Source organism: Leptonychotes weddellii, chromosome 10 (genome assembly GCF_054177405.1).
Source record: "Leptonychotes weddellii isolate Sample4059 chromosome 10, ASM5417740v2, whole genome shotgun sequence".
Taxonomy (NCBI): Eukaryota; Metazoa; Chordata; class Mammalia; order Carnivora; family Phocidae; genus Leptonychotes; species Leptonychotes weddellii.
Genome location: NC_138378.1, coordinates 88075286 through 88088133, shown reverse-complemented (window position 1 = coordinate 88088133; position 12848 = coordinate 88075286). Strand labels below are relative to the sequence as shown.

The 12848-nt window shown below is 39.7% G+C and overlaps 2 protein-coding genes across 3 annotated transcripts in view; both read right to left on the bottom strand.

Moving 5' to 3' along the window:
- MRPL35 (mitochondrial ribosomal protein L35) overlaps positions 1-12848 on the bottom strand; it is a 471157-nt gene that overhangs the window by 16948 nt on the left and 441361 nt on the right. The window lies entirely within an intron of this gene.
- RMND5A (required for meiotic nuclear division 5 homolog A) overlaps positions 1-12848 on the bottom strand; it is a 62970-nt gene that overhangs the window by 36665 nt on the left and 13457 nt on the right. For both annotated transcript variants that reach the window (XM_031019478.2, XM_031019479.2), the window contains exon 2: positions 5647-5789. In XM_031019478.2, the coding sequence (XP_030875338.1) occupies positions 5647-5789 (143 nt within the window). The remainder of the gene's footprint in view (positions 1-5646; positions 5790-12848) is intronic.

Sequence of the window (12848 nt, the reverse complement as noted above, 5' to 3'; positions counted from 1 at the left end):
AGCTATTTCATCTTCTAGCCTCAGGCAAAAGTGGGTCCATAACACCTCCAGGCCCAGTGGGATTCTCTGATCCTGCATCTTAATATGACACCTGATTGCAAAGGTTTAGGCTTTCTTCTGTGGACTAGACTATAATGCAAACAATTATCATTATCAACTAAAGAATGTAGTTTCATTCAGCTCAGAGCAGAATAAGAACAAGATAGGCCCAGAGCTTAGAGCTAATGATGTTGTGTAACAGATGGCAAAAAAAACCAGAACTTAACTCATCTTCTCTTTTGAGAATGATCTTCAGACTGAAAAAGACAAAACCAATGTTGTTTCACAGAAACTGGAGCCTGATATAAGTGAAGAGACCCAGAGAGCATCTAGCTGCTTGTATGAGTCAGGACTCTTGGTTCCTACAAACAGAAATCTCCGTTGCCCAAACAAGCTGGATTTGAAGAAAGGCTCAGGTAACCAGGGGTAGGTAAGAGGGTAGCTGAACCTCAAAAGATGTTCCCTCCCCCACCTCTTGCTCTATTTCTCTCTGAAGAAGAATTTTGTTTCCCACAACAGACCACATTCTTTCAGGGACTACTAATCACTTCTAGGTGCACATATTCCCAGCCCTTCTTTCCATAAGAGCTCTAATGAGAAAGATCCTAGAGAGGACTCTGAGGTACCCACCCTGGAGCAAACAACTGTGGCCAAGCCTGGGTAGGTCAGATCGATCCTCAGACCATGCAACTATGGCCAAACCCAACAAGGTATTGAGAATGTGGCTGCTCCTAATCCAAATCACATAATTTAAAAAGAAACGCCTTCCATCTTGACTACAAAGATAAGAGATTTTTATTAAATGCCTCCCAAAAATTTAGACACATAAGTCTAGTGCATTTTCTTGGATTACTCACTAGTAGTTCAGGGAGAAGAGTTAGTTTGACATGTTTTATTTTATTTTTAGGGAATATGTTCCTGGCTTTTTATCATTGTTGTCTTTTTTATAACTTTGTTAACCATTCCTTTTCAGTAATTCTAAAAATTCATTACTCAAAATATATTATCAAATTATCTGTCTGTATTTCAGAACTCAACTTAGCTCTTTTTCTTAATCAGAGTGTATTTTCTATTTCTAGTCATTTTAATTTCCTTTTTCCTTCATTAACAATAACATCTCTCTACTATATAAAGATTTATCCATTACATAATAACAGAACTTCAGAGCTAGTACATACCTGATCTCACCCACTCTATATCTCAGCTACTATTTAAGGCCAAATCCAACACCTTTTCTCCCATTGGTATCTTTTTCTTCTCTCATACCCCAGTCATACCTACATAAAAGGAAGTTCCAGATGGCTCACCCAGAACTATCTTAAATATTCTATATTTTGCTTTTTATGGCATTACTCCATTTTTTAACACAGTCAGCATTTTAACTCACCCATGTAGATGCTCCATCTACTGGCAGATCAGCTTAGGCTGATGCTTTTTAAAAACTATTTTTAACCCTTATTTCCCCCCTTAAAACACTACCAGCCCTGCAATGGCCTGATTTCCTAGTGTAGCACTCATGAATGAGATCTTTTTCCAAATCCTGATTCACCACTTGCAAGCTGTACACCTGGGATATGTTACTTAATATCTGAGTCTTAAAATGGGAACAATGTTCCTATACCATAGAATATAAATATATGTACAGCGCCCAGCTCAATAGCTGGAACATGGTCAACACTCAACACATGACAGCTATTATCTTCCTACTCTGGACTTCTCCTTAGTCTAATTTCATCCCATTTAATGAGGGCAAGCAAATCCTCAACTGCTTATATCATTCACTCCCTTTTTCCCTAATCTCCTTGAATCAAATCCTTAGGCCTTCCATCAACCCTATTCCTGATTAGGCAGCCACTCCAATAGAGTCAGTCCCTGAGGGTCTTTCACAGGAGTCCAGCATTTCTCAGTTGTTTAGCCTCTTCCTCAGTCCTACAGAAAACTGCACCTCTGCTGTTTGAAATCTTAACTGTTCTTCCAAGTCAAATTTCTTTAAAGATTTTATTTATTTATTCATTTATTTATTTATTTAGAGCATGCATGTGAGCAGGGGGAGGGGAAAAGGGGGAGAGAGAGAGAAGCAGATTCCACAATGAGCATGACCCCGAGGATCACAACCTGAGCCGAAGGGGAGCCGGACACTTAACCAACTGAGCCACCCAGGCACCCCCCAATTCAAATTTAAGATACCAACTCCACAAAACTTAGACTAAATAAGAGCACAATGATCTTCCCTTTACTTTACAGTAAACAGAGTGCATCCCATGCAAATTTATCTTATGTTGCCTCAGTATCTTCCCAGCTCTTTCACGTGTACAAGCAGCACTCTTACATAACCGAACTAGACCATCCTCTTCTAAAGAACATGGACTATGTATTGTGCTTTCAACTATCCCACAACTGTGTCTAAATTTAGACAATTTAAAATCTTAGCACTATTTATTTTAACATAAACACACACACACACATATCTAAAGCAGTAATGGTTTTATTGACTTTTCTTACTTAGGAAGTAAACTCAAAAAAAGTCAAAAGACTTAAACACTGAAGTAAAAGCCCTAAGCAGGAGAGAATTCTAGATGTTCTTAAAATGGGAGAGGAAATTAAAAATAGGTCAACACATTGTTTTTACTAAAAATAATTTGCCACAGAACCCAATAGCTGATATTATTTATTTTAAATAGTGATCATACTATGATCTGAAAATAGTCAACACATTAAGGCAGAAATCTTCAATAATTTTTTTATGTTCACAAAATTAAAAGCCAGAAAGTGCCTTGGCTAACACCACAAACTTTTTTTATGCTTACATTAAGCGATGACTAAAGAACTTTAAAACAAGCATTAAAACATTAAAGGAAAAAATCATTAAGCATGTCAAAAATTTACTAATGTTCCTCACTCAAAACCAGCCTGCTCATAAAGGAGTCACCAGCTTCTCTGTCCTCCTCTTGGCAGGGTGGGAACATGTGTCCAGAACAAGGTGCTCACAGGCTGCTGGACGGCATTCCGGTTTATTACTCAAGTCTGTTTGTGGTACATAAAGGCCTGTGTGCCACAATGGCTTCAGCTTCATCTTGTTTGCTCACCACCAGCCCATAGGAGTCCACCCAGCCTTGTTACAATGGGTGGCCCTGGAAGCTTGTACAAATTTACCAGGTCCAAACTACAAGTCAGTGGAGTCCTATACGACAACAGCCTACACAGAATTCCTCAAGTATGTGAGAAGCACAGTGTCTAGGTAGTTCTAGTGTAGGTAACAGCTTCCTGTTACAGCTCAGGCCAAACAGATGTTCCCACCCCAAAAAAGAGGGAGGGAGAAAATGCACTGAAAAATGGTACAGAACTGGGTTAAAAGATCCAGGCTTTCTTCTGTGCCCCAGGACCATAATTCAACAAACACTTAACAGTATCAACTTAACAATGGAGTGTCATAGGATGGATCAGAAGAATCTGGAATCCAGGTCACCTAGAACCTAAACTACTTTCACAGCAACATAAAATCACACAAAAAAATTTTTTTACTTGAAAAAGCCCTTATAACTTACATGACAAAAATGTCCTCCAAAGAGAAATGAGTAAATTAAAATATATAATTAGGAACATTCACTTCAAACACATCCGCACCAAAAAAGCCACAATGTACATTACTCACTATGCATTCCCTTGGTATCCATTCTCAAAGGGATTCTTTTGTTTCTAGCACCAAATACACTTAAATGCTTTGTCTCAAAATTAGCCAAAATATTTGACAACAATTATGAGTATTTGTAAAGACTTGCTAGATCAGGAAGACATGCTCTGCAAGTCACCATTAACTAGGGGGACAAGAGTAAAAAGAAGGTTCTAATAATCTGACAGGACAACAGGCACAATCTAGGAAATGGGGACACACGGTCACCCTATCAGTGGTAGAATACAAAGCTGGTCAATTACTGGCCCAAATGCTCTAGATCCTAGTGGCCAGCAGTTCACACACTTGAGATATGGCTGCTGAGGCCATCCTCACCTATCTTGAATCTGGGATCTCTTCTCAGATACTTTCTCTGATTGGCTGCTATGAAAACTTCAGCTCTTCCCACTATCATGGCATCTTCTGGTCTTGCTGTCCCCACCCTCTGTCATAACTACAAGCAGACTGGTGGTCAAGCAGATGCCTCCTGTTACCTCCAAGGGCTTGAACCATCAGAATTACTAGATTGCCTTGGTCATTGTCAGCCACCAAAACCCAAAGCTTCCTAACCACCACCTAGAGAACCTGAAGGTCCCTCACCCACAGTGATTTAAGATCCTCTCTAAAGTGCCCCACCACCATTCCAGTAAGCCCTTAAGCTAGTACATACCAACTGAAGATTTCCAATGCCATAGCCCCCAAAAAGTCTGATGCCAAAGCCACTTCCAAAGCTTGTTCACGCTCTTGGAGTCACCAAACAGGCATCACAATCTCAAAGTTATTTCAGAGAATACTGCCTTCCCAGCCTTTGCTAGCAAATGCCATCACTAATCCAAATATCATGTTGCTGCTGCCAAGACTACTTCTCAGGCCTCTTTTGCCAAGTTGAAACCCTCAGCACTATGGGAGTGCTGAAAGCTCTCTGAAAGGTCACTAACACTTCTGTAAACCACAGTTACCCAAACAATCCTTAGAGCCCCTGCCACACACTGTCCAGTCACACTGTACCTACAAGTTAGCAATATCTCCTTAGAAGCAGATAGTTCCGCCTTAGACTGCCTGGAGACTAGCCCTTCAAGACTACTGCTCTACAGGATAATTTCTAACAGGTAGGCTTACCCATGAGTTAGACAAAGTCACCCTCTGGATTCCATGAGTTTCTATCTACATCATAGCTACTAGCTCTCCTACATTCAGACTAAGCAACTCATAGGACTCGTTTTTTCTACAAAGAGCTCTCCCAAAAGTTCTTCCTACCTTCCCACAAGTTTGTGTCAAAGAAACATCCATAAACAGTTACAAATTCCCCAATGGCTGATGTAGTCAGAGGTATCACACAGAGGTAGTTAGGCCCTATCTCTTAGGCCCCACTATGAACTCCAAGGGCAAAACTGGCCCAGTGCTAAAAATAACCACTTATAAGTAAACCACTAAGTCAAAGATTCAAGAGATGTCACTGGAACGATCACCCAACAGAAGTAGACTGCAACCAACCCACTCACTCACACAGAAAGCAACACTGGAGAAAAGCGACTAGCACGCACACAGGAAGACAACAGGATGATGCAGGGGAGACAGATGCAAGGGTATTATCCTAATCGCCCCATAAGAGAGACAGAGTCACTACCAGGGAACTATTCAGGAAGTAGGAAGTTACTTCTATAAACACACTCCCTCACAGGAGTTAAAATTTCTTTGGAAATTCACTCATCATACCAGGAACTGTAGTCATATAAGCAAATGTTTTTATTTTTGTTTTTTTAAATATCAAGAGCAAACTTTAAGAATAACTAGTAAAACCAAATCTGAAAAAATTAATAAAAGCCAGGATGAAAGGAATAGCATAAAAGAATTGAAGAAAGCAAATGTTATCAGAGCAGTGACAGGAGATGAAGGATGATGTTAAAAAGTCCCAGACACTTCCTTCAACACCATACCTTATCAATGGCTTTTCCAACCCGAGAAACACTGCTGTGGATGTCTTTGTGGTCTGAGGCCAATTTTTGAACAGTGTCCTTTATTCTCTTACAGCACTGTGTCAAAACAAGTGAAAGTGTCCCTGATAATTCAGCATCTTGGCCTATAAAAAAAGAAAGAGAGAAAGAAAGAAAGAAAGATTGGTTACTCACAAAAGCAAACCCAAAGATGGCAAATTTCAAATAGGCCCTTTAGAACATGAAAGTTGGAAGAAAAGTGAAGAAAAACAAATATCTGCTTTGAAACAGATGGTCACATTCATAGATAACATTTTTCAAGTGAATGCTAAGAAAGTTATCTTATTTTTTGGAATAAATAAGAAAACTTTACTATGAAATAAGCCACTTTTGTAATTACTAAAATAGCACAGACTGTGAATGATACTGCCAAGGCATTTTTCAGAAAATATGTCTAACTGAATAAACTCAGTTATTCAATCCATTTAAAGTAAACTGTTCAAGTTATCCTCAAAACATTTTCATTGTTACTCAATTTCCTAAAAGAGAGATTTAGTCTAAATGCTTTATAATCTATATAAAGAAGTAGGAAAAAAACCCAACAAACTTCTTTGGATACCAGGATGAAAAGAGTGAACATAGCAGAAAAAGAGTTAACATATCCCCATCTATAAGGCACAGTGAGCCATTCTTATCAGGGTTCCCACCACCCTAACTAATAGGAGTGGCTCATTATGCCTAAACTGTACAATGAGGTTTAAGCCGAATTCCTGCTTTCCTTCTGAGAGTCTGGAGTTTTGGTATGTGCTACGCAGAGGGTGCCTATATGACCAGTCCCCAATGAACACCCTGAGCACTATGTCTCTAATGAGCTTCCTTGGTAGACAACACTTCACACTTGTTACAATCTGATGCTGGAGGAATTAAATGTATCCTGCTTTGTGTGACACTCCACTGAGAGAGGACTCTTGGAAATTTTCTCCTGGTTTCCTCTGGACTTTGCCCCATGAGCCTCTTCCCTTGGCCGATTTTGCTTTGTGTCCTTTTCGCTGTAACAAATCTTAGCCATGAGTGTGACTACAGGCTAATTCCTGTGTGTCCTCCTAGTGATAACTGGAACCTAAAGGTGGTCTTGGGGACCTTGATACACATGCTAAATCAACTGAAAGTTGCTACAGTTTATATCATCTTTCCCAGTGCTATCTCCTCAGGAAAAAGGAAGGAGAAGAAGATGGGAAGAAAAGCAAACATTTATCAATTACCTCATACATCTATATATCCCCACCTGTGAGCAACAGGCCTGGCTTCTGAACTACTCACTATGATACAGCAGTGGTTCTTAAACTTGAATTTACATCAGAATCACCTGAAGGTCTAGTTAAAACAAAGGAGTTGCACCTCCACCCCCTGTATCTAATTCAAGAGGTCTGGGATGGGGTTCAAGATTCTGAACAATAACAACCCCAAAAGTACAACAGCCCTAGGATGTTCATTCATTCAACAAATATTTATTGAGCAAGATACCTTCTGATGAGCAAGATAAAAAACACAATAAGTCAATTATATATACTATGACAAAAGAGGATATATTCTACTGGGGGAGAAAAAAGCAGAGTAAAAGAGATGGAGAGTGTATGTGAGCTGAACAATTACAATCTTAAACAGAATGGATATGATAGGCCTCACTTAGAAAGTGATATCTCAGCAAAGACTTGAAAGAAATGAGGGAACCAGCCATGGGGCTACTGTGGGGATGAAGGGTAGCAGAATTTGCCACCCCAAAATATGCTTCTTTGGCATGAGGATTATTTTGAGCATGTTACTGTGAGAAACAGCAGATACAGGAAAAGTTCTAAAAACAGAGTAGAAGTCACCCTTTTGTAAGGGAAATTTACATTTATGAGGGAAATCTCCATTAGTAAGAGTGTCTCTCTCTCTACACCAGGAAGAGAAGAATGGCTCTAAATCATATGAAACTTATCAGTGAAGAAAGGTCAGACTTATATCTGCACAACAAACCTTACTTTTGTTTACTGTGCTTTTCCTGATAAACTGGCCTCCCCACACCTTTCTTTCATCTTTAGCTGAAGATGGTACTTAAGCCTGAACTCTAAACCACCTCTTTGAGTTACTCACTTTTCTTTGAGAACTTCCCTTGTATACATAAGGTATACATGTTTACATGTTAATAAGCTGTTTTTCTCTTGTTAATCTGCCTTTTATTACAGGGGTCTCAGCCAAGAACTCACAAGGTTAAAGGAAAAATTATTTCTCCTCCCCTTCAGGGGAAAGCATTCCAGGCTGAGAGGACAACAGCCCTTACAGAAATATACCCAGATTATTTAAGGAATAGCAAAAAAGCCAGTGTGGCTAAAGTAGATGTCTGGCAAAGAAAAACAGAAGGAGAAAAAGTTTAAGAGATAATGGGGGTCCTGATCTTGCAGGCCTTTTTGGCACTGTAAAGACTTTAGCTTTTATTTTGTGTGAAAGGGTATCCACTGCAAGGTTTTGAGCAGAGCAGGTACATAAACTAACACATTTTAGTATGGTCATTCTGGCTCAAGACAGAAGTACAAGAACAGAAGCAGGAAGAGAAGTTAGGAGGCTGTGGCAGCAATCCAGATAAGAGGGCAGTGGCTCAGCCCAGGGTTTTACACTTGATCTTAGCCAAAAGGCCGAGAAGCGATCAGCCCAGGGTTTTAGATGTGGAGGTGGTGAGAAGTGGTTGGATTCTGGATATATTCGGAGGGTAAAGCCAATAGGATTTCCTGACTGAGTATGAGGCAAGAAAAGGACTCACAGATGACTCCAAACATTTTAGCTTAAGTCAACTGGAAAGATGGAGTTGTCTTCAATTAGAATGATAAAAATTAAAAGGTGAGCAGGTATGAGAGGAAGGAAGAGAGAGAGTTCACTTTTGGGTTTGTTAAATTTGGTATGTGAGTAGTTACCCCAGTACACATGTGGAGTGAGTTAGATTTATAAACCTGGAGTTCAAGAGCAAACATGGGGCTGGATCTACAAATTTGTGAGCCACTGGCATGTAGATGATACTTAAAGCCAGAAGGTTAGGGGTGCCTGGGTGGCTCAGTCAGTTGGGTGTCCAACTCTTGGTTTCAGCTTTGATCTTATGAGTCCTGGGATCAAGCCCCATGTTGGGCTTTGTGCTCAATGGGGAGTCTGCTTGAGATTCTTCTCCCTCTCCCTTTGCCCCCCTCCCTGCACTCTCTTGCACTCTCTCTCTAAAACAAATAAATCTTTAAAAAAAAATCATAAAGCCATGAGGCTAAATGAAATCATCAAAAGAGGCAGTAAGTACAGACAAAAAGAAGTGATAAAAGATGGGAATCCTGGAAACTCCAAGTTTATGAGACCAAGATGAAGTAGAACTGGAAAAGGAGACTAACAGACAACTGAAAACACTGTGAGGTAGGAGGAAAATCAAGCAGGGTGCTGGGGAAGCCAAGTAAAGACAATGTGTCAAGGAGGAAGAAGTAACTGTTAAATGCTCTGCTATGTCAAGTAAGATACAGACTGAGAACTGACCACTGGATTTACAATGTGGAAGTTATCAGTGACCATGACAAAAGAGTTTCTCTAAAGTTTCAAGAAAAGAAACCTAGAAGGTTGTAGGGACTGTGAAGAGGGAATTTAAGTCTAGTTCAGTGACAACCACTGAGCGAAGTAAAAAGATAAGCAAACAGAAGACAGTGCCCATAAGATACCCAATCCAATATGATGTAACCAAAATAAAAACTGCCCTCTTCTCTAGATACAATTGCACAAAGTATGTATCAGGTGCTTCCAACTTCTAATAATATAATTTAGGCTAAGAGAAGACTTGGTAATTCAGGAAAATTTCAAAATCTGTCTAAAAGGTATTCCATACCCTGAGCCAAATGAATCTAACTGCTTCAGTAGCTCTACTCTGGCCATTTCTGTATCTAAACCTTACCCAACCTCAGTACCTTCATCTCCTCTATGAACCTCTCTGCTCATAGAGTTACTCAGTCTTCTCAATTTCTAATGAATTCTGTTCTATCCACCATTCCTCTAGCACTGAATTGTATCCCACTCAACAATTTTGTGTATAATTCCATCATCAGTCTCAACTAGATATGTAAGTCCTGAGGGAAGATAGGTTCTTATTGTAAACTGCATATTCCAGTCTTATCACATGCCTTGCAGAGTTTCATGCACTATTAATATAAGTCTTTGGATTGATGGTAAATAAAGCAAGGAAAGAACAGTTAAAAAGAATGCCATATTCAACAAGTGGTGCTGGAATAAGCAGATATCCACATGCAAAAGAATCATACCATATACAAAAATTAACTCAAAATGGAATGAACACCTAAATGTAAGAGCCAAAACTGTCAAATTCTTAGAAGAACATGGGTGTATTCTTGACCTTCTATTGGACAATGGTTTCTTAGGTATGATACCAAATGCACAAGTAACAAAAATAAATAGGTAGATAGAGAAACAGATAGGTAGATAGATAGATAGATAACTTCTTCATTCATTCAATTGGACTTTATCAAAAAAACTCTTGTGCTTCAAATACTACCAAGAAATTGAGAAGACAATCCAAAGAATGACAAAAACTATTTGCAACTCATATGTCAAATAAGGGTCTGGTATCCAGAATGTACAAAGAACTGTTACAACCCAACAAGACAACCCCATTTAAAAATGGGCAGGGGCGCCTGGGTGGCTCAGTTGGTTAAGTGTCCGACTCTTAATTTTGGCTCAGGTCATGATCTCAGGGTCCTGGGATCAAGCTCCATGTTGGGCTTACAAAAGGCCATATATTGTATGATTCATTTATATGAAATCTCCAAATCCATAGACAGAAGTAAATTCATGGGGGCTAGAGGCTGGCAAAGGGTAGAATGGAGAGTGACTGTTAGTAAGTATGAGGTTTCTTTGGGAGTGATGAAAATGTTCTGGGATTAGATAATGGTTATGGCTGCACATCTCTGAATACTCTTAAAAGCTGGTGAATCATACCTTTTAAAAGGGTGACTTCTATGGTATGTGAACTATTTCTCAATTTTAAAAATCTTAAAAATGCAAGCCATAAGTCCTATTCATTCTAGCATGTTTGTTTCTACAGTCAGTAGACAACAAAGTAAACAAAAGGTTAAAGAACAAAAAAGCAGACACCAAGCTGGAGGACAGAGGTCATCTGGAATTTACCAACTGAACTTCCATGCCCCAACCTTAAAATTCATTGATATTTTCAAATCTCAGCAACTTAAATGTCTGACGTTTGGTGCTGCTATCATTTCTTTTTCCTTTACCATCTATAAGACCCTACACTTTCTGGTTTTCAAGTTTATAAAGGACAGATACTAGCAGTATAAGGTCAATTAATTAACACTGAGAATTCTCAGTACACCCCAAGGAAAAATTTCTACAATGTATTCAGAAGTGTAAGAAAAGTAGAATGGAATAATCTGAAAGAGAACCCTGGGAAAGCCCTGTTCAAAGAGAAAGATTCCACTAATGCATTTTCAAATGGATTTAGTGGAAAGCGGCCAAGGTAAAAACAGGTTTAGAAATCACTGTAATAATCCAACTGAGACCAAATCTCTAAGTCCTAAAGGGAGAGTTCTAATGTTCTTCTGATTTCTCTGTCTGAAAAAACCCGCTTCTAGAAGAACATTTCTGTGAAAGAAATCTAAATGGATTCAGTTCCTAGAAATAAAGCTGGGGAATTACTAATAGCCGTCTTTACCATAACTAAACTAGATGTGAGGTAAATGTCAGAATCCCAGTCGGCCACTGCGGTGATCACTTTTCACCCAGGATGAAGTCCTGTGCCAACTGTGTCTTTTTTTCTTTCTTTCTTTCTTTTTTTTTTTTTAAAAGGGAGAGAGAGCAAAAGAGAGTGGAGGGGGGTGGGCAGAGAATCCCAAACAGGCTCCATGCCCAGCATGGAGCCCAACACAGGGCTGGATCTCACAACCCTGAGATCATGACCTGAGTTGAAATTAAGAGTCTGAGTCACCCAGGTGCCCCCAACTGTATCTTTCAATGCAGTAAACCTCCCTGAACTCATGGCCCATACATAAGCATGAAAGAAATAGTTCTGAGGCAGTGTTCATCACTTACAGTGACCACATGTACTTTTCTTTAAAGATTATTTACTGATTTATTTATTTAAGAGTGAGAAGGCGTGAGTGAGAGAGAGCTCAAGCCAGGGGGAGAGGCAGAGGGAGAGGGAGAGGGAGAGGCAGACTCCCTGCTGAGCAGGGAGCCCAATGGGGGCTCAATCCCAGGACCCTGGGATCATGATCTGAGCCAAAGGCAAACACTTAATCGACTGAGCCACCCAGGTGCCCTAAAGATTGTTGTGTTTTGTTTTGTTTTTTAAGAGTAGTTTTAGGTTTACAACAAAACTGAGCGAGGTACAGAGATTCCCCATATACCTGAGAAAGTGGTATCTCAACAAAGACTTGAAAGAAATGAAGGAACCAGCCATGGGGCTACTGTGGGGATGAAGGGTAGCAGAATTTGCCACCCCAAAATATGCTTCTTTGGCATGAGGATTATTTTGAGCATGTTACTGTGAGAAACAGCAGATACAGGAAAAGTTCTAAAAACAGAGTAGAAGTCACCCTTTTGTAAGGGAAATTTACATTTATGAGGGAAATCTCCATTAGTTAGAGTGTCTCTCTCTCTACACCAGGAAGAGAAGAATGGCTCTAAATCATATGAAACTTATCAGTGAAGAAGGTTCAGACTTCTATCTGCACAACAGTCCTTACTTTTGTTTACTGTGCTTTTCCCGATAAACTGGCCCTCCCACCCCCATTATCAATATCACCCACCAGAATGGTACTTTTTTTTTTTTTTTAAACCAAGGATGAACCTACACTGACACATCATTATCACCCGAAGTCCATAGTTACCTGAGGGTTCACCCTTGGCGTTGCACCCATGGATTCTGACAGCATATATCCATCACTATAGTATCATACGGAGTATTTTCACTGCCCTAAAAATCCTCTGTGCTCTGCCTATTCATCTTTCTCCTCCACCCCACCCCTGGCAACCACTGATCCTTTTGTCTCCATAGTTTTGCCTTCCTCAGAATGCTGGATAGTTGGAATCATATAGCATGTAGCATTTTCAGACTGGCTTCTTTCATCTGAGTTAACTCCTAAACCGTTTTTTAGAGAGCCCAGCTAAGACTT